Source organism: Balaenoptera acutorostrata, chromosome 5 (genome assembly GCF_949987535.1).
Source record: "Balaenoptera acutorostrata chromosome 5, mBalAcu1.1, whole genome shotgun sequence".
Classification (NCBI taxonomy): domain Eukaryota; kingdom Metazoa; phylum Chordata; class Mammalia; order Artiodactyla; family Balaenopteridae; genus Balaenoptera; species Balaenoptera acutorostrata.
This window is the reverse complement of record NC_080068.1, coordinates 3413427-3441104: the sequence shown is the minus strand read 5'-3', so window position 1 is coordinate 3441104 and position 27678 is coordinate 3413427. Positions and strand designations below refer to the sequence as shown.

At 41.9% G+C, this 27678-nt stretch overlaps 1 protein-coding gene across 1 annotated transcript in view; it reads left to right on the top strand.

Annotated features, from left to right (window-relative positions):
- The first annotated feature begins 1037 nt into the window (after positions 1-1037).
- Positions 1038-27678, top strand: part of SPMIP2 (sperm microtubule inner protein 2) — a 102266-nt gene continuing 75625 nt past the window's right edge. Inside the window, exon 1 of the mRNA XM_007184140.2 lies at positions 1038-1225. Coding sequence (XP_007184202.2) covers positions 1162-1225 — 64 coding nt within the window. The 5' untranslated portion in view covers positions 1038-1161. The remainder of the gene's footprint in view (positions 1226-27678) is intronic.

Here is a 27678-nt window from a genome sequence, read left to right as displayed (position 1 = left end):
GAAGGGGGACTTGGGGGTTGTATCCCTTTGCCACCAGGCTAGCAACCCTCTCCACAGTTAATGTAGAGTGTTTTTACTGTCATTTCTCTCAACAAACAAAAGGCATTACATTTTCAGTAAAGAACTCCATATATTTAAGGTTGAATTCAAAATTGCTGTTAGCATTTATATTCCATGGATTATCAGGTGGTCAATATTATATTTCTGGGCAGGCTGGAATTAGCTGTTTGTTCATTTATTCATCTCACAAACATTTCTTAAGTATCTATTGCATGACAGTCTCTGGAAATTGAAATATGAATAAAGATGCTTTTCCCCTGAACTGGGAGTTGGATTCTAGTAGGGTGGCGGACAAAATAGACAATTGAAACAGAGTGGTAGGAGGTTAACAGATACGTATAAACAGATGCCACAGAAGTTAAAGGGACAGGAAGGAGCCAGTGGTCAGCTGGGTCTGCAGGCATCCTCCTGGGAGAGGAGGCATGGTCTCTGACTCTCAGAGGACAGAAATATTCACATAAGAACATTATCGCAAGAGCAAATGAATGGGTAACGGCTCAGAGGCATGAAAGAACATCACATGTGATGGGAACCACAGATAGATTGATACGACCAAGGCACAGATTGTGTTTAAGGAAGTATTGAAATACAGGGCTGGGAAAAATACATAAACAATTATCTTATTCATTTAAAATATAATTTCTAATTGTATGTTATCTAGCCAGGGCTTCTCAAATGCCTCTAACCGTGGTTTGTGATCTTTGTTTGTTTGGTTTGTGCAGTAACAGCCCTCTGCAGAGCATTCCTTGGGATATGTTGGAAGACAGTGTTGACTGGTGCTGCCAGGTCTTCGGGGACGTAAGGCTGCTCTAGATCTAGTACCTGAACAGGTCTGTTCTGGACTTGATGTTGACAGGTGAGGAAAAGACTGGATGCCGTTCCTGGGGATGCCGCAGCTGTGTCTGGTCTGTTCCTGGAGGCCGGAACACTGAACTGTTAGAAGGACCACCCTGCCTTCCTGTCATAAAGAGTCCCTAGCAACCACCTAGGTCGGGTCACAGACAGGGAGAGGAGAGACAGCAGAGTCTTTGGCTCTTTCTGGTGCAGATAAACTGGTGTGAGGAAGCTGAGACAGAAAATCCAGTAGCAACAGCTACAACCATGGCATGTGTATACTTTCGAGAGCCAGTATCGACCACGGTGGGGAAGCGGATGGTTTTTACAGGTAAAGGGCTTTTGAGTATCTTTCACAAGGAGAGCTAAGCTTTGTTTACCCCTCACCTGTATGATGCTCACATGACAATGGACATGAGAACGAAAGAACAACACAGGTTTATTTTACACGGTTCTGCTACTCTTATGCACTCAGTCTGGGCGTCGACACCAAGCTGCCATGAACAGCTCTGTGACGTCCCCGTCCTCACGACATCTGAGCTGACTTCCACAAAGGAATATTTTTATATCATAAAGTTTCTGTTCTGTGTACTGGGGGCTGCTTTGATGTTGATAAAAAGTATACTTGTGATCAAATTTTCATTTTTACTGATTTAAGTTTCTTGTATTTTTATAAATGACATATTTGGTTGATAAAAATTTGAGCAAGATGTGTAGTAAGCTTAGTAAAATTGTTGGCTGGCGTTTTGTTCCTTCAGCTTGCTTTAAGTGATTTGGGTGGTGTGTGTGTGTGCAATTATGTATGTGCATAACTGAATCACTTTGCTGTATACCTGAAACTAACACGACATTGTAAATCAACTATACTTCAGTTAAAACAATGTAGTTAAATAGAATATGACTAATTGTGATGTCTGTAAGAAATAAACCACATTTTATCTTATTTCCTTTATATTTTAAAATCACAAGCCTATTTTTAAGCACATCGCTTGCTTATCTGTAAACTCCCCCCCCCCCCAGTCATGAGAAGCCTGGCTCCCACTCTTTGCACCCGTTTACTTAATTGTTTAATTTTCAGTATATGTATATACACGTATCAGAATTGTTCACCAGTTCTCCAGGGGAGAAAACCTTATCAACTAGAGTAGGGTGCTTCCTTGATGTTCTTTTGCCCTTGGGCTTACAGGCTCTGCTCATTTCCAAAGTTACTTGGGTCAGGACCTTTCCCCAGCCCCTCCAGTGAGGCTGTTTCATACATCTGTAATGCAGTTAGATTCTCCTGTCACTGTCTGAATTGTCCTGGAATTCCCTAAACTCCTAAATGATTTTTTTTTAATTTACTTTATTGAAGTATAGTTGATCTACAATGTTGCGTTGATTTTTGCTTTACAGCAAAATGATTCAGTTATACATATGCATATATATTCTTTTTTATATTCTTTTCCATGATGGTTCATCACAGGATAGTGAATATAGCTCCCTGTGCGGTACGGCAGGTCCTTGTCGTTTACCCATCCTGTATGTAATAGTTTGCACCTGCTAACCCCACACTGCCAGTCCTTCCCTCCCCCATCCCTCCACCCCCTTGGCAGCCACGAGTCTGTTCTCTATGTCTGTGAGTCCGTTTCTGTTTCCTAGATAAGTTCCCTAAATGATTTTTTTAAATTGTATACCTCAAGGCTTGCTCTTTGTGCTGTGACGTCTCCAGGCTTCGACAACTTGGTAAGGCCGGGTACCCACATGCCAGTATCCTACAGAGCAGGTTCACCCCTCTAAATGTCCCTGTGCTTCACCTACACACTCCGCACTTTTCTCTCCCTGAGACCCTGGCACCACTGATCTCTTACTGTCTCCATAGTTGTGCCTTTTCGCGAATGTCCTAGAGCTGGGACCACACAGCGTGTTGCCTTTGCAGACTGGCTTCTTTCACTTGTCCGTAGGCACTGAGGGTTCCTGCATGTCGCTTCATGGCTTGGACTGCTCATTTATTTTATCACTGAATAGCCTTTCCATTGTGTGGTTGGACCGTAATTGTTTACCTAATCATCTTAGGGTCTTGCAGTTTTTGGCAATTCTGAAAACAAAACTTCTATAAGGCTTTTGCATGGATATGTTTTCAACTCAATTTGGTAAACACTTACTTAGCAATGTGATTGCTGGATCATATGGTAAGACTATGTTTAGCTTTGTAAGAAACTGCCAAATTGTCTTCCAACGCAGCTGTACCATTTTGCGTTCCCACCAGCAAGCAGTGAGCGAGAATCCCTGTTGCTTTGCACCCTTGTCAGCATTTGGTGTTTTTTATTTTTTACCTGTAGCCAGTCTAACTGGATGTAATTACATCTCACTGTTGTTTCAATTACCTAATGACGAATGATCATATTCTTATGTTCCATCTATATATCTTCCTTGATGAGATGTCTGTTTATAGTGTTTGCCTATTTTATAATTTTTTTTCTTATTGTTGCATTTTAATGGTTCTGTATATATTTTATTTATTTTTTTTCAGTTTTCAAATTACATTTTTTAAATTTATTTTTTAACATCTTTATTGGAGTATAATTGCTTTACAATGGTGTGTTAGTTTCTGCTTTATAACAAAGTGAATCAGTTATACATATACATATGTTCCCATATCTCCTCCCTCTTGCATCTTCCTCCCTCTCGCCCTCCCTATCCCACCCCTCTAGGTGGTCACAAAGCACCGAGCTGATCTCCCTGTGCTATGCGGCTGCTTCCCACTAGTTATCTATTTTACATTTGGTAGTGTATATATGTCCATGCCACTCTCTCACCCTGTCACATCTCACCCCTCCCCCTCCCCATATCCTCAAGTCCCTTCTCTAGTAGGTCTGTGTCTTTATTCCCATCTTGCCACTAGGTTCTTCATGACCTTTTTTTTTTTCTCCCTTAGATTCCATATATATGTGTTAGCATACGGTATTTGTTTTTCTCTTTCTGACTTACTTCACTCTGTATGACAGACTATAACTCCATCCACCTCACTACAAATAACTCATTTTCGTCTCTTTTTATGGCTGAGTAATATTCCATTGTGTATATGTGCCACATCTTCTTTATCCCTTCATCCGATGATGGACACTTAGGTTGCTTCCATGTCCTGGCTATTGTAAATAGAGCTGCAATGAACATTTTGGTACATGACTCTTGTTGAATTATGGTTTTCTCAGGGTATATGCCCAGTAGTGGGATTGCTGGTCATATGGTAGTTCTATTTTTAGTTTTTTAAGGAACCTCCATACTGTTCTCCATAGTGGCTGTATCAATTTACATTCCCACCAACAGTGCAAGAGGGTTCCCTTTTCTCCACACCCTCTCCAGCATTTATTGTTTGTAGATTTTTTGATGATGGCCATTCTGACCAGTGTGAGATGATATCTCATTGTAGTTTTGATTTGCATTTCTCTAATGATTAATGATGTTGAGCATTCTTTCATGTGTCTGTAGGCCATCTGTATATCTTCTTTGGAGAAATGTCTATTTAGGTCTTCTGCCCATTTTTGGATTGGGTTGTTTGTTTTTTTGTTATTGAGCTTCATGAGCTGCTTGTAAATTTTGGAGATTAATCCTTTGTCAGTTGCTTCATTTGCAAATATTTTCTCCCATTCTGAGGGTTGTCTTTGGTCTTGTTTATGGTTTCCTTTGCTGTGCAAAAGCTTTGAAGTTTCATTAGGTCCCATTTGTTTATTTTTGTTTTTATTTCCATTTCTCTAGGAGCTGGGTCAAAAAGAATCTTGCTGTGATGTATGTCATAGAGTGTTCTGCCTATGTTTTCCTCTAAGAGTTTGATACTGTCTGGCCTTACATTTAGGTCTTTAATCCATTTTGAGTTTATTTTTGTGTATGGTGTTAGGGAGTGTTCTAATTTCATACTTTTACATGTAGCTGTCCAGTTTTCCCAGCACCACTTATTGAAGAGGCTGTCTTTTCTCCACTGTATATGCTTGCCTCCTTTATCAAAGATAAGGTGACCATATGTGCGTGGGTTTATCTCTGGGCTTTCTATCCTGTTCCATTGATCTATATTCCTGTTTTTGTGCCAGTACCAAACTGTCTTGATTACTGTAGCTTTGTAATATAGTCTGAAGACAGGGAGCCTGATTGCTCCAGCTCCATTTTTCTTTATCAAGATTGCTTTGGCTATTCGGGGTCTTTTGTGTTTCCATACAAATTGTGAAATTTTTTGTTCTAGTTCTGTGAAAAATGCCAGTGGTAGTTTGATAGGGATTGCATTGAATCTGTAGATTGCTTTGGGTAGTAGAGTCATTTTCACAATGTTGATTCTTCCAATCCAAGAACATGGTATATCTCTCCATCTATTTGTATCATCTTTAATTTCTTTCATCAGTGTCTTATAATTTTCTGCATACAGGTCTTTTGTCCCCTTAGGTAGGTTTATTCCTAGATATTTTATTCTTTTTGTTGCAGTGGTAAATGGGAGTGTTTCCTTAATTTCACTTTCAGATTTTTCATCATTAGTGTATAGGAATGCAAGAGATTTCTGTGCATTAAGTTTGTATCCTGCTACTTTACCAAATTCATTGATTAGCTCTAGTAGTTTTCTGGTAGCATCTTTAGGATTCTCTATGTATAGTATCATGTCATCTGCAAACAGTGACAGCTTTACTTCTTCTTTTCCGATTTGGATTCCTTTTATTCCTTTTTCTTCTCTGATTGCTGTGGCTACCACTTCCAAAACTATGTTGAATAATAGTGGTGAGAGTGGGCAACCTTGTCTTGTTCCTGATCTTAGTGGAAATGGTTTCAGTTTATCACCATTGAGGACAATGTTGGCTGTGGGTTTGTCATATATGGCCTTTATTATGTTGCGGAAAGTTCCCTCTATGCCTACTTTCTGCAGGCTTTTATCATAAATGGGTGCTGAATTTTGTCGAAAGCTTTCTCTGCATCTATTGAGATGATCATATGGTTTTTCTCCTTCAATTTGTTAATATGGTGTATCACGTTGATTGATTTGCGTATATTGAAGAATCCTTGCATTCCTGGAATAAACCCCACGTGATCATGGTGTATGATCCTTTTAATGTGCTGTTGGATTCTGTTTGCTAGTATTTGTTGAGGATTTTTGCATCTATGTTCATCAGTGAAATTGGCCTGTAGTTTTCTTTCTTTGTGACATCTTTGTCTGGTTTTGGTATCAGGGTGATGGTGGCCTCGTAGAATAAGTTGGGGAGTGTTCCTCCCTCTGCAATATTTTGGAAGAGTTTGAGAAGGACAGGTGTTAGCTCTTCTCTAAATGTTTGATAGAATTTGCCTGTGAAGCCATCTGGTCCTGGGCTTTTGTTTGTTGGAAGATTTTTAATCACAGTTTCAATTTCAGTGCTTGTGATTGGTCTGTTTATATTTTTTATTTCTTCCTAGTTCAGTCCTGGAAAGATGTACTTTTCTAAGAATTTGTCCATTTCTTCCAGGTTGTCCATTTTATTGGCATATGGTTGCTTGTAATAATTAATCTCTCATGATCATTTGTGTTTCTGCAGTGTCAGTTGTTACTTCTCCTTTTTCATTTCTAATTCTATCGATTTCAGTCTTCTCCCTTTTTTTGTGATGAGTTTGGCTAGTGGTTTATCAATTGTGTTTACCTTCTCAAAGAACCAGCTTTTAGTTTTATTGAACTTAGCTATCATTATTTCCTTCATTTCTTTTTCTTATTTCTCATCTGATCTTTATGATTTCTTTCCTTCTGCTAACTTTGGGGTTGTTTTGTTCTTCTTTCTCTAATTGCTTTAGGTGCAAGGTTAGGTTGTTTATTTGAGATGTTTCCTGTTTCTTGAGGTAGGCTTGTATTGCTATAAACTTCCCTCTTAGAACTGCTTTTTGCTGCGTCCCATAGGTTTTGGGTCGTCGTGTCTCCATTGTCATTTGTTTCCAGGTATTTTTTGATTTCCCCTTTGATTTCTTCAGTGATCACTTCGTTATTAAGTAGTGTATTGTGTAGCCTCCATGTGTTTGTATTTTTTACAGATCTTTTCCTGGAATTGATATCTAGTCTCATAGCGTTGTGGTCGGAAAAGATACTTGATACGATTTCAATTTTCTTAAATTTACCAAGGCTTGATTTGTGACCCAAGATATGATCTATCCTGGAGAATGTTCCATGAGCACTTGAGAAAAATGTGTATTCTGTTGTTTTTGGGTGGAATGTCCTATAAATATCAAATAAGTCCATCTTGTTTAATGTATCATTTAAAGCTTGTGTTTCCTTATTTATTTTCATTTTGGATGATCTGTCCATTGGTGAAAGTGGGGTGTTAAAGTCCCCTACTATGAATGTGTTGCTGTTGATTTCCCCTTTTATGGCTGTTAGTATTTGCCTGATGTATTGAGGTGCTCCTATGTTGGGTGCATAAATATTTACAATTGTTATACCTTCCTCTTGGATCGATCCCTTGATCATTATATAGTGTCCTTCTTTGTCTCTTGTAATAGTCTTTATTTTAAAGTCTATTTTGTCTGATATGAGAATTGCTACTCCAGCTTTCTTTTGATTTCCATTTGCATGGAATATCTTTTTCCATCCCCTCACTTTCAGTCTGTATGTGTCCCTAGGTCTGAAGTGGGTCTCTTGTAGACAGCATATATATGGGTCTTGTTTTTGTATCCATTCAGCCAGTCTGTGTCTTTTGGTGGGAGCATTTAATCCATTTACATTCAAGGTAATTATCGATATGTATGTCCCTATTCCCATTTTCTTAAATGTTTTGGGTTTGTTATTGTAGGTGTTTTCCTTGTCTTGTGTTTCTTGCTTAGAGAAGTTCCTTTAGCATTTGTTGTAAAGCTGGTTTGGTGGTGCTGAACTCTCTCAGCTTTTGCTTGTCTGTAAAGGTTTTAATTTCTCCATCAAATCTGAATGAGATCCTTGCTGGGTAGAGTAATCTTGGTTGTAGGTTTTTCTCCTTCATCACTTTAAGTATATCCTGCCACTCCCTTCTGGCTTGCAGAGTTTCTGCTGAAAGATCAGCTGTTAACCTTATGGGGATTCCCTTGTGTGTTATTTGTTGTCTTTTCCTTGCTGCTTTTAATATGTTTTCTTTATATTTAATTTTTGACAGTTTGATTAATATGTGTCTTGGCATGTTTCTCCTTGGGTTTATCCTGTATGGGACTCTCTGTGCTTCCAGGACTTGATTAACTATTTCCTTTCCCATATTAGGGAAGTTTTCAACTATAATCTCTTCAAATATTTTCTCAGTCCCTTTCTTTTTCTCTTCTTCTTCTGGGACCCCTATAATTCGAATGTTAGTGCGTTTCATGTTGTCCCAGAGGTCTGTGAGACTGTCCTCAGTTCTTTTCATTCTTTTTTCTTTATTCTGCTCTGCAGTAGTTATTTCCACTATTTTATCTTCCAGGTCACTTCTCCGTTCTTCTGCCTCAGTTATTCTGCTATTGATCCGTTCTAGAGAATTTTTAATTTCATTTATTGTGTGGTTCATCACTGTTTGTTTACTCTTTAGTTCTTCTAGGTCCTTGTTAAACATTTCTTGTATTTCCTCATTCTATTTTCAAGATTTTGGATCATCCTTACTATCATTATTCTGAATTCTTTTTCAGGTAGACTGCCTATTTCCTCTTCATTTGTTAGGTCTGGTGTGTTTTGACCCTGCTCCTTCATCTGCTGTGTGTTTTTCTGTCTTCTCATTTTTCTTATCTTACTGTATTTGGGGTCTCCTTTTCACAGGCTGCAGGTTCATAGTTCCCGTTGTTTTTGGTATCTGTCCCCAGTGGCTAAGGTTGGTTCAGTGGGTTGTGTAGGCTTCCTGGTGGAGGGAATTAGTGCCTGTGTTCTGGTGGATGAGGCTGGATCTTGTCTTTCTGGTGGGCACGTCCACGTCTGGTGGTGTATTTTGGGGTGTCTGTGGCCTTATTATGATTTTAGGCAGCCTCTCTGCTAATGGATGGGGCTGTGTTCCTGTCTTGCTAGTTGTTTGGCATAGGGTGTCCAGCACTGTAGCTTGCTGGTCGTTGAGTGAAGCTGGGTCTTGATGTTGAGATGGAGATCTCTGAGAGATTTTTGCCGTTTGGTATTACGTGGAGCTGGGAGGTCTCTTGTGGACCAGTGTCCCGAAGTTGGCTCTCCCACCTCAGAGGCACAGCCCTGATGCCTGGCTGGAGCACCAAGAGCCTTTTGTCCACACGGCTCAGAGTAAAAGGGAGAAAAAATAGAAAGAAAGAAAGAAAGAGGATAAAATAAAATAAAATAAAGATAAAATAAAATAAAGCTATTAAAATAAAAAATAAGAAAAAAGTTATTAAGAAAATTTTTTTTTAATTTTTAAAATAAATTTTTTAAAATAAAAAAATAAAAAATTATTAAGAAAAAATTTTTAAATTTTTTTAAAATAAAAAATAAGAAAAAAATTATTAAGAAAAAATTTATTAGGAAAAAAAATTTTTTAAGTAAAAAAAAAAACAAAAGAAAACCGGATGGACCGAACCTTAGGACAAATGGTAAAAGCAAAGCTTTACAGACAAAATCTCACCCAGAAGCATACACATACACACTCACAAAAAGAGGAAAAGGGGAAAAAATAATATATCCTGCTCCCAAAGTCCACCTCCTGAATTTGGGATGATTCGTTGTCTGTTCAGGTATTCCACAGATGCAGGTACCTCAAGTTGTTTGTGGAGATTTAATCCGCTGCTCCTGAGGCTGCTGGGAGGGATTTCCCTTTCTCTTCTTTGTTCGCACAGCTCCCGGGGCTCAGCTTTGGATTTGGACCCGCCTCTGCGTGTAGGTCGCCTGAGGGCGTCTGTTCCCGCCCAGACAGGATGGGGTTAAAGGAGCAGCTGCTTCGGGGGCTCTGGCTCACTCAGGCGGGGGGAGGGAGCGGTACGGAGGAGGCGGGGCGAGCCTGCGGCGTCAGAGGCGTCGTGACGTTGCAGCAGCCCGAGGCGCGCCGTGCGTTCTCCCGGGGAAGTTGTACCCGGGTCACGGGAGCCTGGCCGTGGTGGGCTGCACAGGCTCCCGGGAGGGGCGGTGTGGAGAGTGACCTGTGCTCGCACACAGGCTTCTTGGTGGCGGCAGCAGCAGCCTTAGTGTCTCATGCCCGTCTCTGGGGTCCGCACTGATGGCTGCGGCTCGCGCCCGTCTCTGGAGCTCGTTCAGGCGGCGCTCTGAATCCCCTCTCCTCGCGCACCAGGAAACAAAGAGGTAAGAAAAAGTCTCTTGCCTCTTCGGCAGCTGCAGACTTTTCCCGGACTCCCTCCCGGCTTGCCGTGGCGCACTAGCCCCTTCAGGCTGTGTTCACGCCGCCAACCCCAGTCCTCTCCCTGCGATCCGACCGAAGCCGAGCCTCAGCTCCCAGCCCCGCCCGCCCCGGCGGGGGAGCAGACACGCCTCTCGGGCTGCTGAGTGCTACTCGGCGCCGAGCCTCTGTGCGGGAATCTCTCCGTTTTTTCCTCTGCGCCCCTGTTGCTGTGGGGTCCGCGCTGGTAGCCGCGGCTCGCGCCCTTTTCTGGAGTTCGTTTAGGCGGCGCTCTGAATCCCCTCTCCTTGCGCACCAGGAAACAAAGAGGTAAGAAAAAGTCTCTTGCCTCTTCGGCAGCTGCAGACTTTTTCCCGGACTCCCTCCTGGCTCACCATGGTGCACTAGCCCCTTCAGGCTGTGTTCACGCCGCCAACCCCAGTCCTCTCCCTGCGATCCGACCGCAGCCCGAGCCTCAGCTCCCAGCCCCGCCCGCCCCGGCGGGGGAGCAGACAAGCCTCTCGGGCTGGTGAGCGCTGCTCGGCGCCGATCCTCCGTGCGGGAGTCTCTCCGCTTTGCCCTCCGCACCCCTGTGGCTGCGCTCTCCTCCGTGGCTCCGAAGCTCCCCCCTCCGCCCCCTGCAGTCTCCGCCCGCGAAGGGGCTCCTAGTGTGTGGACACCTTTCCTCCTTCACGGCTCCCTCCCGCTGGTGCAGGTCCCGTCCCTATTCTTTGTCTCTGTTGTTTCTTTTTTCTTTTGCCCTGCCCAGGTACGGGGGGAGTTTCTTGCCTGTTTGGAGGTCTGAGGTCCTCTGCCAGCGTTCAGTAGGTGTTCTGTAGGAGCAGTTCCACGTGTAGATGTATTTCTGATGTATTTGTGGCGAGGAAGGTGATCTCCATGTCTTACTCTTCCACCATCTTCTCCTCCTCTCCTCTGTATATATTTTAGATACAAGTCCTTTATCAGATAAGTGTTTTGCAAATATTTTCTCCTGGTTTGTGGCTTGTCGTTTCATTTTCTTAACATAGTCTTTGATAGAGCACAAGTTTTTAGTCTTAATAAAGCACAAGTAATCAATTTTTTCTTTCATGGATTGTGCTTTTGATGTTGTATCTAAAAAATTCATCACCAATTCCAGGGTCCCCTAGATTTTTCTCCTTGTTTTCTTCTAAAAGTTTCTACTGTTTTGTGTTTTCATTATATCTATGATCCATCAAGGTGATTTTTGTGTCTTTTATTTTATTTTTTTACTATTTATTTATTTATTTGGTTGCTCTGGGTCTTATTTGAGCAGGTGGACTCCTTAGTTGCAGCTTGCGGGCTCTTGAGTCATAGCATGCGAACTCTTAGTTGTGGCATGCATGTGGGATCTAGTTCCCTGACCAGGGATCGAACCTGGGCCCCCTGCATTGGGAGTGTGGAGTTTTATCCACTGCACCACCAAGGAAGTCACCTTTGTCTTTTAAACTTTTCATTTCCGCCAGCCAATTGATTTCCTTTTTGCTTTAAGCTGGTTTGGGTTGGCTTTTCTGTCACTTCCAACTGTGAAAGAGTCTTATTTGATACTTGAAATTTCTTCTAATCTATGTCAGTGTGTACTTAGTTTCATGTATTTACGTAGCTCAAATTCTTGTCACCTTTGATAGGTTTAAGGTTTTTCATTATATTGATACAAAATAATTAACTTCATATTCTCCTGTATTTTATATTTAATCTCCAAATTTTCTCTGTTACAGTAAAGCTACATGAAAACTTTTGGGTAAATTATTTTTCCCTTTCTGTTGTTTTCTTGTGGTATATTTACAAAGAGTGGAATTAGGTGGTGAAAGGTACAGACTCTTATTGAGGCCACGAACTTCAGAGGATTGTATAAAATACTATGAACAATGTATTTGTATTTAAAGCCTGCAAATAGTTTTTAAAATCACTTTTATTTATTTATTTTTAAAATATTTATTTATTTATTTGGCTGCATTGGGTCTTAGTTGCAGTGTGCGGGCTTCTCTCAAATTGTGGCATGCAGGCTCCAGAGCGCGTGGGATCAGTAGTTGTGACGCGCGGGCTTAGTTGCCTTGCAGCATGTGGGATCTTAGTTTCCCGACCAGGGATCGAACCCGTGCCCCCTGCATTGGAAGGTGGATTCTTTTTTTTTTTTTCTTCTTTTTTTTTTTTTTAAATTAATTAATTTATTTATTTATGGCTGTGTTGGGTCTTCGTTTCTGTGCGAGGGCTTTCTCCAGTTGTGGCAAGCGGGGGCCACTCTTCATCGCGGTGCGCGGGCCTCTCACCGTCGCGGCCTCTCTTGTTGCGGAGCACAGGCTCCAGACGCGCAGGCTCAGCAGTTGTGGCTCACGGGCCCAGCCGCTCTGCGGCATGTGGGATCCTCCCAGACCAGGGCTCGAACTCGTGTCCCCTGCATTAGCAGGCAGACTCTCAACCACTGCGCCACCAGGGAAGCCCTGGAAGGTGGATTCTTAACCACTGGACCACCAAGGAAGTTCTCCATTTTTATTTAGTTTTGATAATGGAGAGGTATATATCAATCTTTTTTTTTGATTCAACTTTTAAAAAGTTTGTTATGACTATTCTAAAATATATCCCACTTACCTGTTACTTATATTCAACAATTTATCAAAATGTTTCCACATTTGGTCACATAGCTTTTTTCTTTTTCATTTGCTGAAATATTTTGAAGTGAATTCCAGATATTCTGTTGATATTATCTCACTCTTATATGTTTCACTGTGCATCTCTTAAAAAAAAAACATATTCTTACATAGCCACATTGATATTATCACACCTAACAAAATTAACAACTATCCTCTGACATCATGTAATAACTAGTCCATGGCAATATTTCCCTCATTGCCTCTAAAATGCATTTTTATGATTGATCGTGAAAATACAGATTAGAACTTGGTCCACACATTCATTGCATTTGGTTGTGTTGTCTCTTTTGGTGTCTTGTAAGCTGGTATAGACTTCTTTTTTTTCTTGTTGCAGAAATTGTGTCAGTCATCCAGTAGAAATACCCAACATTCTGGATTTGGCTATTGTCATGTCATTTAACGTGTTCCTCTATCCTCTGTATTTTCTGAAAATTGAATTTGGCTGTTGAGTCTTGATTTTAGTAGGTTCAACTCTTTAGGGAAGCTCGTTTCTTGAATGCTGCTGCGGTCAACACATCACACATTAACTTTTACGCAGGTCAGACGTTACAACGTCAATTTCTCTAAGGTCCATCACTTAGGACCTTTCTAAGTTATTGGAACTTAGCTCTTTTCCCTCCAAGTTTGGAACTGATCTCAATGGAAAGTCCATGTTCTTATAAAAGTGTTGGCAAAAGTGGGTATGTACCCTGGTTAGGCAAATGAAAAGTTGATTTGCTGCATACTTTACGTCAAATATTGCATAGTTGCAATAAAAACATAGAAAATATTTTGTCACTATTAATAACTAATGTAAAAACAATAAAATATCATGAGAAATCGTTTAAACAATTATCTCAAATGCTGATACGTAAGGAAAAACTAACCAGATTATAAGAGGATGAGAAAATAGCTGAGAAATTTTGCAGCAACTTTGAGGATGATTTCAGAGCACTTTAAAGAGTTTTATAGTGTTTTTATTAATGTCTAATTTAATTTTAAAATCAAATTTTCCCTTTTTTGCCATAACTGTAACACTCCTCATACTTACCATTGGTAGCTATAATTGTTTTAATTTCAAGTTCTTTCATTTCTAGTGAGATTCCATTATTCCCTGAGATCATTCACAGTGTGTATTTACTTAGTGTACTGTGACTACCGAATTAATTTGACCACTCATCAAGTTTTATTTTTCTACCCCATTTTAATATTTTTCCCTTTAAAACATATTTTAGAAAAAAATTTGATTCTAAATTTTTATCATAGAGATTTGAAATCCAGTGTAACAAATATAAATTGAATCCCTATTGAATACTAAAAAGTTGGCCACGAGATTTGGAGGATACAAAAATGAACAGGAATAAGATGTTTTCTGTCTTCTAGAAGCATGTAGAGCATTATAGGTTATCCTGTTATCTTATTTAATCTAAATATCCATCACAGGTGTCCCCAGAGTGTAGTGTGACATTGAAAGGAAACACAAACCCAATTCCAAAGGCCTTGAGGAGTCAAGTAGAAGAAGTGGGGATGGAGGCCCATTACCTCATTGGACACTCCACAAACTACACCCTGTGCTTTGTTTTGTTTTGTCTCCTACTCATTTCTTTTGACTGTCATAATTAGAGCACAAATTGTCTCCTGCATGATGGATGGATCTTAGATTTTATTTATTTTGCAACTAATAAAGGGATAGAGATTCAAATGTCAGTGGGTCCAACTTTGAAAACTTTTTAAAAAGTTGATATGTAACATATACTCTAGTAAGTATATTCGTCTAGTGTTCAGCTGGATAATATTTTACAAAGTGAACACACTGATGCATTTACTTTTTAGATCAAGATCGTGAATATTTTCATCATCCTAAAATGTTCCTTTATGTCACTTCCCAGCCAATCCCACCAAAGTCAAACACTGTTTTTGTTTTTATAGTCCATATGTTTTTGGTAACTATGAGTTTAATCTGATAAGGTAAATTATTGTCTGTATTTTTAAAACATTTTATTTGCTGCCTTATTCTTTCATGTAAGTTTTATTATCACTTTGCGAAGTTTTACTACATAGTGAAGAGATTTTATAGATAATGTTATTTTGGCATTACAAAGGTCTTACTATGCAAACTAATATCATAAACAAAATTCTGAAGAGATTTTAAAGTATTTTAGAGCATGGTTATGTATTTTTACAACATCTGTTTGCAAACAAATGATACTGCTTACCCAATTCCAGGTCCCATGCTGCATTTATTTATTTATTTATCTATCTATCTATCTATTTATCTATTTATTTATTTATGGCTGTGTTGGGTCTTCGTTTCTGTGCGAGGGCTTTCTCTAGTTGCGGCGAGCGGGGCCCACTCTTCATCGCGGTGCGCGGACCTCTCACTATCGCGGCCTCTCTTGTTGCGGAGCACAAGCTCCAGACGCGCAGGCTCAGTAGTTGTGGCTCACGGGCTTAGTTGCTCTGCGGCATGTGGGATCTTCCCAGACTAGGGCTCGAACCCGTGTTCCCTGCATTGGCAGGCAGATTCTCAACCACTGTGCCACCAGGAAAGCCCCCCCATGCTGCTTTAAAGTTACAAAATTACATTTAAAAAATACATTTTTTCATTCAGATTTTTAAATGAATTCCCACTTGGTCCAAATTGAGAGATTGATGGGATAATTACTATGGGATGTTAAATTAAAAAGGCACGTTCCTAGAGGGGTGGGATAGGGAGGGTGGGAGGGAGGCGCAAGAGGGAGGGGATATGGGGATATATGTATATGTATAGCTGGTTCACTTTGTTATACAGCAGAAACTAGCACACCATTGTAGAGCAATTATCCTCCAATAAAGGTGTTTAAAAAAAATGGTACCATAACAGATAATCTAATTTAACCTATCATTTTTCAGATGAGAATATACTGAGGTTCAGAGGGGTAAGTGACCTGCTCAAGGTCACACAGCTTTAATGTCAAGGTCACACAGCCTTGATCAGAAGGATGGAAGCCTCTGCCTGCTTCTTGTTTATATGATGTATTTATGTGTGTTATATCCAGATTACTGGATATCTGAATGTGTAAACCAGGAATATTGCAGAATTCCACCTTATGAAGGAGTGATCACACCATGGGACTTCTGTTAAAAATATATTAGAATTGGAAATACTGTCTAGGAAATGGCCAAAAACCAGTATGATGAATGAAGCGTTAGTGATGGGAGAAGTACATAAACATGTATGTGATTATGAACAGCCTGGGTTTCAGACCCATTTTTTTTTTTTAAGGATTTTCTTATTTATTTATTTATTTATTTATTTTTTTGGCTGTGTTGGGTCTTCGGTTCGTGCGAGGGCTTTCTCCAGTTGCGGCAAGCGGGGGCCACTCTTCATCGCGGTGCGGGGACCGCTCTTCATCGCGGTGCGCGGGCCTTTCTCTATCGCGGCCCCTCCCGTCGCGGGGCACAGGCTCCAGACGCGCAGGCTCAGCAATTGTGGCTCACGGGCCCAGCTGCTCCGCGGCATGTGGGATCTTCCCAGACCAGGGCTCGAACCCATGTCCCCTGCATTAGCAGGCAGATTCTCAACCACTGCGCCACCAGGGAAGCCCCTCAGACCCATTTATTCATCGTGGTTTTTGCCTTGTGAAACTGCCACACTCATAGTCATGTCTCAAATTCAATTATTTTAAAAATAGAAAATGACTTCACACAGAAATGCCAGTGGTTTCCTATTTGAAGAAAGAACTAAATAGTCCTCCTGCAAATTCAGCTTAAGTCTCATCACTATAATTCAGGAAGCAAATATGTCCCATTTTAAAAAACTAATTCATGACAAAAGCTTACACATTTTAATGGGCCTGACACATTTGGCTAATCTGCGTTTTACTCTGTAGTCATAGTGTGTGATTTGCCTGAATCAAAGTTTATCTACGAGTGAAGCAGTTTCAAATCAATCCTACCTTAAATTACTGATCTTGTGAATCATCACCAATGTGACTCGCAGGAAAAAAACATTAGTTGCTGGCATCACTTTGAAAAGCATCTAAACCAAGCCGTTAGAAGAGGACATCTAAGGACAAGCTTTGTCTCATACTCTATGTTTTCGGTTTTTTTTTTTAAGACAATATACACCTTTATTGCATGATCTAAGAGGGAAAGGAGAAGAATTGATTAGCCTTTCTGGGCTTTGATTTGATTTTCCAAAGTTGACACTTTGTAGGTTACATTAGTATCGCTTCCTTAAATAAGGAAGAAATGCTCAGGATTAAGCAAAAAATGTTTTTTGTTTCTGAGACAGGGCTTGAAAAAATTATTTTGTCGAAGATTAGTGGATAGTTCTGTGTGCTAATGTGCCACCTGTGAGGAAATCAACATGAGGAGCCGCTTTAAGAAGCAGGGCTGGGGCTTCCCTGGTGGCGCAGTGGTTGAGAATCTGCCTGCCAATGCAGGGGACACGGGTTCGAGCCCTGGTCTGGGAAGATCCCACATGCCGCGGAGCAACTAGGCCCGTGAGCCACGGTTACTGAGCCTGCGCGTCTGGAGCCTGTGCTCCGCAACAAGAGAGGCCACGATAATGAGAGGCCCGCGCACCGCGATGAAGAGTGGCCCCCGCTTGCCGCAACTAGAGAAAGCCTGCGCGCAGCAACAAAGACCCAACACAGCCAAAAATAAATAAATAAATAAATAAATAAGCAGGGCTGTCAGGTTAGCTGTCATCTCGGCTGCTTCTCCTAACCTTTTTTCTTTCTTTGTTTTTATTGGAGTGTAGTTGATTTACAATGGTGTGTTAGTTTCAATTGTACAGCAAAGTCATTCAGTTATACATACATATATATTCCTTTTCAGATTCTTTTCCCATATAGGTCATTACAAGATATTGAGTAGAGTTCCCTGTGCTATACAGTAGGTCCTTGTTGGTTATCTATTTTATATATAGTAGTGTGTATCTAAATTTTTCCTTCCCCTACTTTCCCTTTTGTAACCATAAGTTTGTTTTCTATGCCTGTGAGCTTGTTTCTGTTTTGTAAATAAGCTCATTTGTACCATATTTTTAGGCTCCACATGTAAGTGTTATCATATGATATTTGTCTTTCTATGTCTGACTTACTTCACTTAGTATGATAATCTCTAGGTCCATCCATGTTGCTGCAAATGGCATTATGTCGTTCTTTTTTATGGCTGAGTAATATTCCACCATATATATATGTACCACATCTTCTTTATCCATTCATCTGTCGATGGACATTTAGGTGGCTTTCATATCTTGGCTATTCTAAATAGTGCTGCAGTGAACATTGGGGTGCATGTATCTTTTTGAATTAGATGTTTCGTCTTTTCCAGATATATGCCCAAGAGTAGGATTGATGGATCATATGGTAACTCTATTTTTAGTTTTTTAAGGAACCTCCATACTGTTCTCCATAGTGGCTGCACCAATTTACATTCCCACCAACAGCGAAGGAGGGTTCCCTTTTCTCCACACCTTCTCCAGCATTTAATGTTTGTAGACTTTTTTTTTTTTTTTTTTGGCTGTGTTGGGTTTTCATTGCTGTGCGTGGGCTTTCTCTACTGGCAGCGAGCAGGGGCTACTCTTTGTTGCGGAGCTAGGGCTTATTGCAGTGGCTTCTCTTGTTGCAGAGCACGGGCTCTAGGTGCGCAGGCTTCAGTAGTTGCGGCACATGGGCTCAGTAGTTGTGGCTCGCGGGCTCTAGAGCGCAGGCTCAGTAGTTGTGGTGCATGGGCTTAGTTGTTCTGTAGCCTGTGGGATCTTCCCGGACCAGGGCTCAAACCCATGTCCCCTGCATTGGCAGGCGATTCTTAAGCACTGCGCCACCGGGGAAGTCCCTGTAGACTTTCTAATGATGGCCGTCCTGACAGGTGTGAGGTGATACCTCATTGCAGTTTTGATTTGCATTTCTCTAATAATTAGTGATGTTGAGCATCTTTTCATGTGCTTGTTGGCCATCTGTATTTCTTCTTTGGAGAAATGTCTATTTAGGTCTTCTGCCCATTTTGTGATTTTTTTTCTTTTTTTTTTTTTTTTTTTTTGATATTGACTCGTCTGAGCTGTTTTGTGTATTGTTGGTCGCATAGTTTGCAAAAACTTTCTCCCAGTCCATGCATTGTCTTCTCCTCTTAACCCTTCTGACTGCAGTCCTCTTATCTGTAACTTGAGGCTAGTAGTACCTATTTCATAGCATATTGTATGATGATTTAATGAAATGAAAGTGCCTGCATATAATAAGAATTCAGTAACTTTTTTGAAGTTTTTTTTTTTTTTTTAATGAGGATCTTGAATCAGATGCGTATGTTTGATTGATTGATTGATTGATTTTGGCTGTGTTGGGTCTTCGTTTCTGTGCGAGGGCTTTCTCCAGTTGTGGCAAGCGGGGGCCACTCTTCATCGCGATGCGTGGGCCTCTCACCATCGCGGCCTCTCTCGTTGCGGAGCACAGGCTCCAGACGCGCAGGCTCAGCAGTTGTGGCTCACGGGCCCAGCCGCTCTGCGGCATGTGGGATCTTCCCAGGCCAGGGCTCGAACCCGTGTCCCCTGCATTGGCAGGCATATTCTCAACCACTGCGCCACCAGGGAAGCCCCATAGGTGGGTTTTTAATGGGCACAGAGAGAAATAATCTAAGACTGTCTAAGCCCATGGTTTCTAAACTTCAATGTGCATGCAAATCACGTGGGGAGTCTTGTTAAAATGCAGATTCCGAGTCCAAAGGTCTGGGTGGGGCTGAGAGTCTGCACTTCTCCCAAGCTCTCAGGTGATGCCTGTGCTGCTGGTCCGGGAACCATACGTTGAGAGGTGAGGGTCTGAGCTCTTCTGGCTCTTTCTGTTGTGACTTTGGACTAGGTGTTGGGCTAGGACCTTGGACTCTGTGCACCATTTACACAGTCTGTGAAATGGCAGTATTCGTATCTAGGTCATAGGGTTGCTGGGAGTTTTAAGTGAGTCAGTGCACGTAGAGTACTTAGACCAGTGTCTGGCACGTGGTATGCTGCATATCCGCGTGAACTATGATCATGTGACGTAGGTCACTAGCAATATAAACTGGTAAACTGCTGGCTATGGGCCCAGAACACAAAATATATTTTTTAAGCTGCCAACTATTGGCCTTTTGGATTTTCCTATAAACCTGATCTAAATAATACTAAGGAAAACAAGTTCCGTTAAAACGATGTTGTGATAGAATGGCAGGTTTTAAAAAAATGAATGAGTTAATTAATTTTACTGAAGCATAGTTGATTTACAATGCTGTGTAATATAGAATGGCAGATTTTGGAATACTACCTTAAACCGCATGAATTCACGAGATCTTGGTTCGGAAAACAACCCAGCATCCTGTCGTCAGGAAGGATAGAAAGGTCCCCTTCGGGGCCCTGGGTGGGAAGTCTTAACCTTTGTGTGTCTCCCTTGTGTCCGTCCCGCTCCCCTTTCCCGTCTGCTGCGGGAGAGGCAAAAGCACCTCGAGGCACCTGCCCTGTGTGATCCTAGTTGATTTCACTTACAGCCAGTGAGAAAGGGTAAAGTGCCTGCTGTCTAGCTGACCCCAGCTGCCAGCAGTTATCTCAGAAACGGTGAAACCTACTAAACGGCCCTTCTGACCACAGATACCATCTTTGAGAAAAGTACACTCCAGGGAGGAGTCTGAGACAGATTGAAGATTATCCACGCTTTTAAGAATAATAGCACTGAAAGAAACCTCAAAACGCTTATGTGGGCAAATCATTTCTTTGGGGCAGCACTTTCTAAAATAAAGGAAATAATTTCTGGAAGCTACAGAATTGCAGGCGAGGCAGTCATTTGAGAAGAGGAAGTTCTGTATCTGGGGTTGAACTCGACAGACCTGGCAAGGAGCCCCAACACCCCACTTCCAAGCAGGGGCTGAGCAGCAATGACCTTCCCAGACAAGGACCTAGAGCAGCCTGAGGAAAGCTTCTGGTGGAGGAAAGACGAGCTCTGGTTTATTTCCAAGTCTTATTCTTGTCAATCAAGGGAACTGCACTGGGGATGGAGGTGGGGAACCCCGAGTGGCTGGAATGAGTGCAGCACCTCCCAGGTTTACTAAACAACGATCAAAACTCACCAGCCTGCAACTGGGGGAGGGAGTGGGCTACTGAGGAACGGGGAGAAACAGTGTGCCTGGAAATAGGAAGCAAAACCGCTTTCTGCCAGCAGTACAAAGACCTCCCTGCTGAGGACTCTGAACTAACCAGTCCCAAATCTAGGGCACCGATTCTCAAAATGTAATGTGCAGAAGAACCGCTTGTGGAGACGTTTAAGGATGCAGAATGCCCCAAATTCTGAGATAGTTTTTCTGGGGCCTTGGAACTTGCACTTAAAGAAGCACGTGGAGAGACTATGACGCAGGTGGTCCACGTGACACTTTGTGGGAAACACGTAGACCCTTGGGCAGCAGGCACTGTTCCTGTCCTACCCCAGGAAGGTCACAGGTCCTCCAAGGCTGGAAGGTCTAACTGGACTCTAGTCAGAACAGAAGACTCAGCTCACGAACATTGTTGTGTTTTTTCTTTAAACTTGTTATTTATTTATTTAATTTATTTATTTTATTATTTATTTTTGGCTCTGTCGGGTCTTCGCTCCTGTGCGAGGGCCCCCTCTAGTTGCGGCGAGCGCGGGCCTCTCACTATCGCGGCCTCTCTTGTTGCGGAGCACAGGCTCCAGACGCGCAGGCTCAGTAGCTGTGGCTCACGGGTCCAGCCGTTCCGCGGCATGTGGGATCTTCCCAGACCAGGGCTCGAACCCGTGTCCCCTGCATTGGCAGGCAGACTCTCAACCACTGTGCCACCAGGGAAGCCCCATTGTTGTGTTTTTTTGTTTTTTGTTTTTTGTTTTATTGGAGTATAGTTAGTTGATTTACAGTGTTGTGTTAGTCTCAGGTGTACAGCAGCAGAGTGATTCAGTCACATATACATATATCTACTCTCAGATATATGTTTTTACAATGTAATCTAAAAGTTTTTAAATGTAATTTAAAGGCTCGTAATTTTTTTTAAAAAGGTTGGGAACATTTGTATAATGCAAATTAGTGTGTGTTATATCATTCTGTAAATGATCATATAAAACAAAATATGTCTTTCAGCCCAGTGGATTATGGCACTGTTGACAGGATAATTAGGAATCTGAGTAGTCAAAACTTACGCAAACAAAGCTATCTGAGGTCAAGATTAGTGAATAAATGCTGATGGCAATCGGGTTGGATGAATTCTTTGTTCACAGCAAGGAAACAATACCTCCCATGTCTCTTCCTTTTAGAGATATCCAGACTCTTTCAAACTTCAATTCACAAGCTGAGTAGCCGCCCTCTTTTCACAATGTGGAAGCAGAATGAAGTAGGCGTGCCAGTCACGTGGGCTAAATAAAGATGTTAAAAAGCACCCGCCTTTGATTCTGCAATCCTAGGAACTGACGTGGTAGATCTCGTTCATTTCCTTTTCTGGGGATTGTGCAGCCACTTAGGACGTGGGCTGCACTGCTGGACCACACTCCCCCCCCATCACCTCCTCTGGAACATGTGGGGGCTGGGTGCACACCGACTCCCACACACACATTCTCAGCAGACATCACCCGAGGAATGTCAGCCCCTCTTACCTGCAGGGATTAAACAAAAGTTACCAGTTCCAGATCACAGCGATTTCTTTCTTCTTTTCTTTTCTCAATTCTGATGTCTTAGATTTCCTTGAAATGCCCCCCTCCCCCCAAAATGGTAGCTTATCATTGACCTTGGCATATAATTACTCAGAAGAAAAGATTGAAATGATAGTTTGCGGTAAATCCCCAACTCTGTTGGAGAAGTGCTGTGGAAATACCGTCTGATTGTATGGATTTCTGGTGTAAGAACTATAAAGTAGGAAGTTATTTACACTAGTCTATATATTGGTCAAGAACCCCATTAATCATTGTTTTTTTTTTAAGAATATTTTTTATAAATTTATTTATTTATTTAATTTATTTATATATATATATATATATTGGCTGCGTTGGGTCCTCGTTGCTGCACGTGAGCTCAGTAGTTGTGGCTCGCGGGCTCTAGAATGCAGGCTCAGTAGTTGTGGCGCACGGGCTTAGTTGCTCCGTGGCATGTGGGATCTTCCCGGACCAGGGCTCGAACCCGTGTCCCCTGCATTGGCAGGCGGATTCCTAACCACTGCGCCACCAGGGAAGCCCTAATCATTGTTAAATAAGTAGTTCCTGCTGCTCCCCACCCAGAGGGCTCTGAGGACGCAGCTCGTCCACAATCGATGCGGGAGATTGACAGGCTCTGCCTTTGTGATTTGGGGTCTGAGCATCTTTGTATGGCTTTCTTCAACGGAGAGTCACATGCCTCTTGTTACACTCTTGTCTTAGTGGCCTTGGAGGTTGGCTTTGGAAGACTCGGATATTCATACACAACAACCAGGCTTTATTTTAAGTCTGACTATCTTTAAACATTATCTCCAAATGTGGGTGGGAGTTTTTCCAGCCATTTTTGTGTGATGATATAACGTAGACCAGGTGAGGTAGACCTGGGCCAGGTGAGAGACCCGCTGGGGTCCAGCCAGCTCTGTCAGGTTCCGGTTTATCCTGCAACAGGAAAGCCCACTCTGAGCGGTCGGGAGCATTCCCTAAGCGCCCCTGGACACGGCGGCCGGCATCCTGGATCTGCATGACTCATTCCTGTGTGTGCCCGGCGCCCCGCTCTGCCTGGCCTCCCGGTGTGTCTTCTGGCCCCAAGACTCCCTCGTTACCGTTTCCAAAGCCACACTGGCTTGACCACAGCCTCTGATCTACTGCTTGTCTCCCAGCGTCTGAATCACTTTCCCGACCCTCCACTGTGGGTGGGTCACACACAGAATTTTTTTCTTGTGGAGCTGAGGGACCAGGACTTCCGGGACTCACCTTCTTTCTGGTTCCGGCTTCAGAGGATAAGCAGACAGGACATTGTCTTAGCACCAAGGGCAGCCCAATGCAGAGTATGCCGTCGGAAAAGCTTCTAGAAGGAAGGCGTGAATGAACCAATGAACTGACAGATCCTTGAGAAGTTTACAGTCTGGCATTTTCCTTTATCACATTATTCCCAGGCACTAACTTACACGTTTGACCAATCGTTCTCCTATCTAGAGAGTCATTCTGAATGTCTCTTTAATCCCTAACCGGGGTCAACAATGATGTCAGCATTAAAGGACGAGGCAGAGGGAACACGTCGCTGTCTCCTCTCTGTGCTCCCTTCTCTGCCTGGAGTAGACGTGTGTTTGTAGAAAGCACAGGAGTCCTCCACGGCATCTCCTACCTCTCTCATCCAGAGTGTCTCTAACTCTCCTTCCTCCGTGATTTATATGATTTGGTCCCTAATCAAGCACTGCTGAGACCAACATCAGATTTCAGACAAAGAGTTTCCACCTGCTCCCGTCAACGTACACGCTGGTCACCCATCACCTCCATCCCCAGACCTTTCCAGGGTGGTGGTTACTTCTGTTCATGCGCCTTTGGAGAGAGATTGGCTTTTTAGTGGAAATGGAGAAGTTAAGGTACTGCAGATGCACGGTGGCCATAACGGGAAGAAATCACACGGCTTCAAAGGCAGCAAACACGTTTAAGCCCCTCTTCTTACCAGTGGCCCAGCTGCTTCTCACCCAGTGTCTCCTTGTGGGGAACGGGCTGTTACAAAAATGAGAAAGTGCTACTTTCTTCCTGACTTCATGTAACAAAGCTAAGCTACTTTAGCTTTTTAAACGGACAAACAAGCATGAAGTAGCTAGGCTGCAACCGCAAGGGGTTCCTAAAGAAAAGGTAGGAAAATAAACCAGAAAAGATGGCAATCTAGAAAGCCTCCCTAAACAAAAAGGAAAAGAAAAAAAGAATAACAGAATGAATCCCCTCCCCTCTTCTGTTAACTAGAAAATCGGAAACTAGCAAAAAGAGCTGTCATTTTAAAATTATTGCATTTTCCCCAATAATAATTAACACGAAAAAGGTAACACCTGATGGTGCAAAAGTAATGTTATTTTGTAATTTGAACACTGCAGTAACACATGGGCTAAAGAGAGTTCAGCTAACTGGTCCATGGTTATCGATGTAATTTCTTCATCTGCTGGAAGGAACAGCCAGCGTTTGCCGAGGGTGGAAAACTCCGAGGTGGTTCTATATGAACCTGTTCATGCTGTAGTGGTCTGGTTAACGGAGGTGATTGTCAGTGATGCTGGAAATCTGCGTTCCATCCCATTTCTCTTACACAGGCAGCAGGAACATTGAACGAATTCCCATCCCCACATTCATCATGTATTTGATTGTATACATATATTTTTAAAAGTTACAAATTCTAATTTTTCAAACTTTTATGTCGACTTCATCAACCTATACAAGTCCTGCTCAAGACCCACATTTCCCCTGACTGAAACCACACTCCTTCTTGGATGGGACTTGAACCCAACCAAAACTCAGATTGGGGCTTGAACCCATGATCCCCGACTTAGGAGGGGACTCGAATCCACTACCTTTTAACTGAAACCGCTCACCTGGTGTCAGGACTTACTGAAGCTCAGATTCTTTTGTCTCGATGCAGAAAGAATTCAGCGTGAGGCAAAGTGATAGGTAAAGAGTGAGTTTATTAGCATAGGATGCTTGTGAGAGATACAAGCAGACAGGCAAGAGATCGCAGCCCTGAGAACAAAGGGGGCTACATTTTCATAATCAAAGAAAACGTGGGGAGGGGAGAGGACCACCTTCTTCCTCATTCTTGGGTAGACGTCAAGGCTTACATCATTAGTTCCTCCGTTGGCCCTATATGGTTTAACTGGGACTGTCATGGCAGTATTTAAATCATATGTATGTTAGCAGAAGGATGGTGACGTAGACTAAAATATGGTGATTCACCTCAGGTTTCGGTGTAATGTCACTTTCACCTAGTTTCTTTCCCCTTTCACCTGTTTTCGTGTCTTAGCTACATGCAGAAATGCTACTCTTCAAGGACCGTTAACTTCCTGACTTCATGTAACAAGATTCAGACCCCATGTCTATTGTCTTGTGTTTTAACTATCAGGGTTTGTGGCTTGAGTGTGCCTGGCACTTGAATGCACCTGGTCTTCCTTCAAGGTAGAGTTGCTAGGTTACTGGATTCTTGCCTTGAGTGGTCATTAGCTTACAGCAGTCTCCCAAACTCCCTTAAAATTCCCTTTCTGTCTTTAATCCCTTAGTGGAATTTCTAAACTAACTAATTATCCTGCTTTATCCCTATCATGACTACTTCTCACTGCTGCCCGTCTCTGAATTTCTCTTTCACTGCAAGGCAGCGTCACCCAGCTTCGCTCTGGTTGTTGAGTGGGTACCACTCCTTTCTTAGATTATAAGCTCTCTGAGGGCTGGGCTGAGCCTTAGCCTTTTGCCTTCTCCTCTTCAGACAACATAACATTGCACACGTAGTAAGCACTCAATATAATTTTTAAACATTAATCAGTCTCATCACACAAAATTGTAGGTTTTTATCTTTTGTCAGCATTCTAATATACATTATTCATATTTATATGTAAATTACAATGCAAAGCATTATAAAAAGCTAAGTTTCTTTGTTTCAATTCTTTTCTTTCTAATAGATTATTTCTCTTCCCTTAGTCTAGCAAAACTTGGAAATTTTGTGTTACAGTATCTGCAAAGACTCTAAGACACATACCCAGAAGTCGCACCAGTGTTCTTGGCTTTGGCTTTATGAAAGGGACTAAGTGATACTGAACTAAATTTCATTTCTAAAGGCTTTGCTACACTTGAAAAAAAAATTCTTTCTAAATGGAAAATTATCAGCTGTACTTTACAATAAAAATTGCATTATTCCAGCAAGAGTGTGATACTATTTCAAAATGTGTTGCTCTGGAGTCCGCACCTCACTGGTTTGCAAGAGACATTGGATTTCTCCCTTCCTTCGGTAAGGGAATTCTTTCTGTAACCTGCATATCACACACTATTCATTTAGTCCACAAATATTTACTGTATGTCAGGAACCAGGCATTCTCTGCATTTGTATATTGGTTGAGGAAGGGAAAGAGACCAAGTGCAAAACAAGCCTGGGACTTTCCAATTCTTCTAGTTTACAGTCAACTAACATCAAAGAATATTGTTAAATTATTTACATTCTTGTAGGGCTTGGAAGTCCCCAAACTGATTTTCCCATAATTCAGTAAATATATCATTTTATTGCCATCATTGTGATGCCAACACTTGAGAAAAACTAAGTCACAATTCATACTAAAAATATAGAGATTTTATGGAGAGGTCGACATAGAGATGAAATGCCCGTCCTCTACGTTTGAAAAGACAACGTGGAAGAAAAGCGTAAACACATAATTAGACCACCAGCTGATAGACTGAAGGCATGTCATGGCAACATAGTAAGTGTGTGTGTGTCCGTGTGTTTCAGGACCAAGAGACCCACCAAGAGTGAGTGCCATTTGGGGTCACACACTAAAGCATGAATGTTTGAGTACTTTTCTCACTTTTTTATTTTTAAAAAATTGTGATAAAATGACCATAACATAAAATGGTACCCTTAAAATTAAAAAAAAAGGTAAATATTTTAAGTGTACAGTTCTGCAGCAGTAAGTACATTTACACTGTTGTGCAATGGTCACCCTCATCCATTTTCAGACTGTTTTCATCTTGCAAAATGGAAACTCTGTACCCAGGAAACACTCGCTCTGTTTCCCCCTCCCCAGCCCCTGGCAACCGCCATTCTACTTTCTATTTCAATGAATTTGACCACTTTAGTAATCGCATGTAACTGGAATGAGATAGTATCTGTCTTTTTCTGACTGGCTTATTTCACTTTGCATAATGTCCTCAAGGTTCATCCATATAGTAGGTTCCGTCAGGATTTCCCCTTTTTAAAAGGCTGAATAATAATCTTTCGTGTGTCATTATAGACTGAACTGTTCCGCC